This window comes from Gavialis gangeticus, unplaced genomic scaffold (genome assembly GCF_001723915.1).
Source record: "Gavialis gangeticus isolate Ggan-Ray unplaced genomic scaffold, GavGan_comp1, whole genome shotgun sequence".
Lineage (NCBI taxonomy): Eukaryota > Metazoa > Chordata > Crocodylia > Gavialidae > Gavialis > Gavialis gangeticus.
In genome coordinates, this window is record NW_017728958.1 from 512,327 (window position 1) to 519,859 (window position 7,533).

The 7,533-nt window shown below is 52.4% G+C and overlaps 1 protein-coding gene across 1 annotated transcript in view; it reads left to right on the top strand.

The window, feature by feature from the left end:
* The window catches only part of FANCM (Fanconi anemia complementation group M), a 107,001-nt gene extending 102,501 nt beyond the window's left edge, over nt 1–4,500 (top strand). Inside the window, exons 21-23 of the mRNA XM_019504234.1 lie at nt 1,627–2,011; nt 3,476–3,767; nt 4,260–4,500. Of these exons, the coding sequence (XP_019359779.1) occupies nt 1,627–2,011; nt 3,476–3,767; nt 4,260–4,410 (828 nt within the window). The 3' untranslated portion in view covers nt 4,411–4,500. The remainder of the gene's footprint in view (nt 1–1,626; nt 2,012–3,475; nt 3,768–4,259) is intronic.
* The last annotated feature ends 3,033 nt before the right edge of the window (nt 4,501–7,533 follow it).

Consider the following 7,533-nt stretch of genomic DNA (forward strand, 5'->3'; position numbering starts at 1 on the left):
GTTAAAAACAAACAAACAAACCAAAAACAACTACCCCCCCCAAAAAACCCCCAAAAGAAAACAAAAACGAAAAAAACCCCAACAAAAACCCCTTACCTGAAGCATGGAGGCAAAATGCAGCAGTGCCCTGGAAACACTGTGGAAGCCCTACATTTTTCCAGGGGCAGCCAATCAGGTTGCTTGATTCCCTGCTTTGGCAGGGAGTTTAAAAGCCCTGCCCAAAGTGGAGCAGGTAAGTACCCCCAGCTCTAGGAGCTGCAGGCATAGGCATGCTAGGTGCCTGCCCCCACTGCAGGGGCTCCCCCCACCTGGCACAGCTTTCCCAAGCCCTGCTTTGCTTTGCATTGCTTTGCTGTTTAATAAAGGTTATTTATTATGGCTTCATTAAGAAATTTAAGTACTAAGCTATACTTAAAAGTTGCTGTTTAATAAATGATGAGCTTTACTTTCTGAAAACAGCTGGAGAACAGCCTGTGTGCTGCTGTTCAATGGTAATCCACCCCATGGCGTGCTCCCTCAACCAGTTAGAGGTATTGGAGAGCCTGCCCTGCAAAATGCCTGAAATTGGCTCTGGCAGGCCTGCAGGGAGCCCGTTTTTCCCCATGCTGGAGCCTGAATTAGTGGTCCCTACCTCTAATGCTTTTTGAGTCGTAAATGGGGGGGCCTGTGCCATAGCTTACAGCAGAGCCTAGGTTAGGCTCCTGGCTCCTGTGAAGAGGAGGGCTTGCAGCCCAGCTGAGGGCTGCCACAGCAAGTGGCTGCCCAGGACTGCTGAGGTGCCTCCGTTTGCTGCAGCCTCTACTTCCACCTGCGCTGCTTCACCAGTCAGTCATGCAGGACTGCTAATGAGCTCCAGCTGATTGGAGATGTGGTCCCCTTGGGAGCCAAAGCCGCAGCAAACAGCTGAGAGGCTTGTCTTTAATTCAGCAACCCACAATGACCTCAGTGTGTGGTGAACCACTCAGATACGAATGGTCCAGGATCTACTTGTGCAAGTAAAATGGATGTGTCCCCTCTTTCCTTGTTGAGTCTTTCTAGGTACTAGCATAACCTTGAGGGGGTCAGTGTCTGAGTCATGTTAGGAATGGACAAAATGCTGGTGATTTCATACTGTTCTTAGTTATTGAGTATCTTGGACATATTTCAGATAATAGGGAACATCAGGGAGCACAGGGTGTGTGTGTGTGTAGGACCTCCCATAAAATGTGTACATGCTGCTCCAAAGTCAGGACCTGTGTGGCCTAAATCCTTATTTAGGCACATAAATAGAAACGAAGGCAATCTACTTCAGTTACTGTTAACTTCATTGGCATTTGTGGTGCTGAGCACTTCTGGAATTCAAGGCATTACTTGAGCTTCTCAATACTGATTTGGGAAATTAGCCCAAGGCAGGCGGGCTTAAGAATGCTGATCTTGTTATTTAAATTTCTGTCATGCCAAAGAACTATGCCTGAGACATGATAGCTCATTCTCCTAAATGATTTCTGAGGGACGGCTGGGTCGATGTGAAGCAAATGCGTTGCTGCTAGGCTGTTGCATCTCAAAGGTATATTTTGATTGAGTGCCACACTTTTGTTGCATGTTGCTGTTACCAGCCTGCTATGTTGTGCTTTTCAACATTTGCAGGTAGAGCATTCTTCAAACAACTTCCGCACAAACACTTTTGATGCAGGCCAGTCCACTTCCAAAGGAAAGTCCTCGGCTGCCATGCCTGCTTCATCCAGGCTTCTGGAAACAGAAGCTCCGCCCTGCATTTTGGTGGACAGTCGTGAGATCTCCTCTGGATCAGAAATAATTTCTTCCCTGAAGGCAGTTCATGAGATAAAGGTGCAGGTTTGCTCTCTTGGTGGCTGTGATTACATTGTCAGCAACCGGCTGGTAGTGGAGAGGAAATTTCAGTCGGAACTGTTGAACAACATGAACAGAAGTAAACTGATACAGCGGATTCAGCATTTGCAGAGCATGTTTGAGAGGATATGTGTGATTGTGGAAAAGGACAGGATTAAAGCAGGTCAGTATTCACTATGCTACTGTGTCCAGCATGTGGACACGGGGAGCCTTTGGATTCAAGACAAATAATTGCTAGAGAGAGAGGGAGAGAGAGTACAAGAGCAAGAGAGCTATACTTAAGGATTTCACAATGTTTTATAAAGTAACAAGATTGGGTACGGTGATATATATTTTAATTATTCTTAACAGTGCTTGTTGCTATGGTGACAAAAGCAAGCAAGCAAAATGCCACCAACCAACATTTGTTCAGTTGGATTTTTTTTTAAATAGTTATAAAAGAAAACTACAGTGTCCCTCTGCAACAGCCAATGCAGCCTTCTGTCAGAGGATAGATTGGATGTATCGTACTGACTTGGAAACCACGCACAGCCTTCCCCCCAAAATTAGCCTTACAAATTTGGGGGGTTTCATGAGTGGGAAAGCTGATTTTCTACCCAGAATAGAAGCACCCCACTTTGAGTCCTCTGCTGCCCAAAGTTTAAAGCCAACTGCCTGGCTGCAGCAGTGGCATTTCTATTCAGACAGCTGAGGGAGTCAGTTGACTTCATGGCTCATTGCTCTTCACTCCACAGTTATTAACAACCGTCTCCATTTTAACAGTCTTGATGTCCACTAGCCAAGCTAACGACTAAGCTGTCTGGCAGCTAGTGCTGGTTTGTTCTCCTGCTTCCCAGCCTTGGAGCCTGCTTTTAGATTTTACAAATTTGTAGAGCTGGCCATAGAGACCAGTTACAGTTCAGTGCAGCTGCACAGTTGCAGTGCTGGCTGAGCGGGCAAGAGAGGGCGAGCTGGTTGCAGATCAGGCTCTGTCCCTACTCTGTGCAGCCACATCTCTGGGAAATCTTGTTTTCTTCATTCTGCCCCCCCCCAAAGCAAAGTATGTATGGTCTTTGGGGTACAGGAGCACATATCAGGGTATTTTAGACTTATGGCTTGTTTACAAGAACACGAGCTGTGGTTTTAATCCCAGTAGGTATTACTTTCCCTTTGCCATCTTACCAGCTGCATTAATTGTCTGCTCCCACCTTTATTGACTACTTGTCTCTTGTCCATCGCATACATTCAGACAGCTGCTCCTTAACTGATGTAATCTCACTTCAGCCCTTTGTCCCTCTGCTCATCCCAGTCCCTTCAGGTAGCTGCACCCTCCCGCCACCCCTTAGTTTTGCACGTCCCAGCCTCTCATGTAGCTCTTGTGTTGGCTTTGGTCTCGCATCCTAAAATCCCCATCTTTCAAGAAAACAGCCTTCTCGCCAGTGATCTCTCCCAGCTGCTTGCATTGGGCAGTTTTTCCTCCTCTCCTGACGCTGAATTTTCTGGACCGGGAAAGAATCCTTACTTTGGTTGTACAATAACTGGTGATGGGCGGTGATCATTACCGATGCCTTTTTTCTTCTCAGCAGTTAGGAGTTAAAGAAAAAGTGTCTTCGCAAACAAACTCTCAGCTCTTCTGTTCAACATGCAGGAGAGGCCTTGCGCCAGTTCCACAGGACCAAGCACTACGACGGCATGCTGTCCGCCTTTGTCCGGGCGGGAATCAGGATCCTCTTCAGCTCCTGCCAAGAGGAAACTGCCAAGTTGCTGAAAGACCTGGCTCTGGTGGAGCGAAGGAAGAACGCAGCCATCGCTGTGCCAGCCGAGGTGAGCAGTCCCAAGCAGGACGCTCTCCGGTTCTACCTGAGCATCCCCAACATCAGTCACTTGACTGCACTGAACATGTGCCACCGCTTTGGGTCTGTGAAGACGATGGCCAACAGGTGAGGTGGGGCAGGTGGCACTGTGCATCTCGCATTCCCTGACTGCTGAGGGGCTGTGCTGGCTGGGGCTTTCATGTCTCTGCCTTGCCTCTGTCTCTCAGGATCTCTCCAGGATGGGGTCACGCAGGCAACTCAATGTGCTGTCCCCTGTGCCAGGTGCTTCCCCTCCCTTTCTGCCCTCGGGCTCCATGCTCCTCCCTGCATCCTTCAGGGGTGTAACCTGGACCTACTAGGCCTCTGCTCTGCCTCTATAGCTTCTGCTCCTCTCCCTCTGCTCAGCCTTGGCCTTGCTTGGCCTGATAAGGCCACGCTCCCTGTAACCCTGGGGAGAAGGCGGTGAAAGGTTCCCTGGCATTTCTGGTACCCTCCTTGTATTGCAGTCCTGCAGCTTTGTCTATTTAGCATCTTCCTTGGATCCCACATGACACCTCCCTGTCATGGGCTGGCATCCAGAGAGCTGTGTTTGAGATCCCCTTTGCACTGACCTTGCAGCTCACCGAGGGACATCGCTGCTGGCGCCCAGGTCAGCCAGCAGAAGGCTGAGGAGATCTACCGCTACATCCGCTATGGCTTTGACCCGCAGATGCTGCCTGAAAACCTTAACACTAATGGGAAAAGCAGCACATCAGCGGCAAAGTGCTGACCCACCCTGTGGCCATACCTTCTAAATAATGCACTTTATTCTGTTTGGTTTACTGTAAAATGTGTAAATAAATCCTTGCCCCAAAGCATGTGTGTAGGGGAGAGTGGGGCTCCCTGTGCCTGACTAAACCAGATGGTTGCTGCAGTGAGAGCTCTGGGCTGGGAGCAGAGCATTGGGGCCAGGATGCTGCTTGCACTGGCTGGGGGGGAGTGAGCTTGGGGCTCTCAGTGGTGCAGAAGAGTGCTGCTGGGACTGGGCTGCAGGGGGGCATCGGGCAGGCTGGGACGGCTGCCTCAGGAGTCGCATGCCACGTTGAAGGAGTGAGTGGCAGGGCCGAAAGGAGCTACGCTCAGCCCCCAGCATGGGGAAGGGGGCGTTCCTCCATGTCCCTGCAGGTCAGGTGCTCAATTCTTCAGCTCCAGTGCCTGCCAGGGCCAACCGGCTGCTTAACGAGGGTTGTGTGAAGCTTCAGTTGCTGGTTCCATTTGGAGGAGATTCAGCCCAATTCAGTGGCTGAATCTCCAGATCAAAGCAGGAGACCAATTAAAATGCCCAAATCAATTTGAAGCCTCTGCTCTAGGTCAATCGGGGGGTGGGGGGGTGGGGAAGGAAGGTACCACGGCGGGACCCTTGCCAGGCTCTATCTCCTGCCTACTCCTCCAGCCCCCATGCCCCCCACCCACTCTCCCCGCCCTGTCAATGGCTGCCCTGCATGATCCCAGCACTTTAAAAAAAACAAACAACCCTCACCAGCTGCTGCAATGGCCTTTGGGGGCTCTGGGCAGAGCCCCCCCATGCAGCATGGGACATTGGGGATTGCCCCCCTGCCTGGCAGGATTTGGTAAGTGCGGGGCTTTTTTTTTTTTTTAAGAGCTGGGATGCTGGGGTGGGCCAGGCTGGGCAGCCGTTGTCGGGGGTGAGGGGGTGAGGCCTGTTCAATTTGGAGATTCAGCCAAGTCGATTCAGGACAGTGCTTCGAATCACTGTCCCCCGAATCGGATGAATCTGAAGCAAATACTAGCTGCTTTGCACAGGCCTAGGGCGTGCGTGTGTACATACCCCCTGGCCCCACGTGACAGTTTTGCTGCTGTTCCACCAGCTCGGGGGCTGGCCCTGTGCAGGCACCAGGCTACCCTGGTGCTGATAGCATTGGATGTCGCTGCTGAACGTGGTTCATAATCTGTGCTGGGGTGGTGTGCAGGCTGTGCAGAAGGGAAACGAGCAGCCAGTTGGCAAGGCCCTGCAAATGCAGGGCAGGGCTGCCACAGAGCGGGGGGCTGAGCCGTTGAGGTCAGAGCGGGTTGTGCTGCCCCACCTCTCCCTCCTCTTCTGGAGGGCATTGCAGCCCATCCCCCAAGCACCAGGCTTCAGGCTGGGGAGACCCAGGAGGCAGAGTCTGACTTGGACCCGAGGACACATATGGGTCCGAGTCCTTGCTCCAGTAACTATTTCTGCTGCTCATATAGCACTAGCCGCAGGAAGAGCACCCCCAGTTCAGTACGTTGCAGCCCTGAGGTCGGGGTGATGCATCAGGCAGGAGAGGTGGATTCAAGTGTGCTGGAGCACAGTGCTTTTGACCCCACACCTCAGGGAGTCAGCCTGGGATTTGGCTGAACTGGTTTTTAAAGCGTGGAGGGTGCAGAGCTGCTGCTTGCTTTACTTGCCTTTGCAGGTGCTGCAGGCACTGTGGGGTGGCTGAGACAAGCCTGGCATGCGGCTGCCATCTGGTGGAGAGCTGCACAGCCACGGCTACTCCGGTGGGCCGTTCCCTTTCTTGTGCTAATCTGAGCTGGGGAAGAGAGGGCTGCTTTGCTTAGCTTTTGCACAGCAGCCACAGGTGATTGCCTGAGAGTAAATGTAACCAGAACATCTCGGGGTGATATTTTCTGACACCCCATTGCCAAGCATGAGCTGGTCAGCTGTTCCGCACCCCCATGCCCTGGGGTTCATCTTGTGCAGCGAGACAAACCTGTGCTAAGGCATGGGGAAAGTGGGGCTGGGGGAGGCCACTTGTGCTTGCCCAGTGATCCACCAGAGCACCTCCCCTTGCTGCCCCCTCATAACCCGCAGCCACTGCAAACCCAGGAAGAAGCCCAACAATGCCAGGCCCTAGCTAGAGAGCAGAAGTGACATGGGAGCCCCACTGCCTTGGTGACTGCAAGGGCAAGGAATGAATTAGGAAGTCACGACTAGCTGAAGCTTTTTCTCTGGGGACATACACAGGGGCCAGCCACCCAGGGTGGAAGCACTGTACTGGGGCCCTACCCCAGAATGGGTGCAGCAAGTGTCCTGCACCCCTCTAAGCTCCCATCTCAGGTGTGTTGACTGGCACAGGCTAGGTGCGGCCAAGGCTTATGCCGGTGAGTAGTGCGGAGCAGGAGCATCTTGGCTCTGCTACTCCCCTGCTGGTCTTCAACCTGCAGCCAGTGCTGTGTGCTTCCTTTGGAAGCAGAGTGGTCTGAGACAGCTCCGCTACCCCACGTGCAGGGGTGCACCTGCGCCGGACACATGCCACACAAGCTTGCCCTTTACGTGAGCTGCCCGTGCAGCAGACCTAGTGCTGCAGGGCCAGTCGGAGCTCTGCAATCCACGGGGGAGCTCGGTACTCACCTGGAGTCACGACCTAAAGTGCAACCAGCTGTGCCGCTTCCATGACGCACTGTTTATCTTCCTGCTTACAACTGCCAGAGCTGTTCTGTCTTTTGCAGATAGGGGAAGACGTAGGAAGTCCTGCACCCAGCCCCCAGGGAAGGAAAACCAGCCCTGTTCTCTGCAGCTTGTGTAGGAAGTCTGAACAAGTCTGCTCCAGGGACTAAATGTGGTCAGTGGCTGGAGAGGGGGATGCAGACCAGAACCCTAGCAGCACTTCCCACGTCTACCAGAGATTCCTCTTTGGGCAAGTCCTAGACTCCTTTGGTATTTTCTCCATTCATTTGGTGCTGTGCAGAGCAGGTTGGTTATTACCTCTGTCTCCCTGCCTGTTTTCTGGGAAAGGAAACTGGATTCCACTGCTGCAATAGCTCCAGCCCCATTGCAGTGACTTGGGAGCAAATGTTGAGAGGCCCCACGTTCAATGCCTTGGACTGGGTCAGTGCAGGCTGAACACAAGCATTAAGTGCTGGG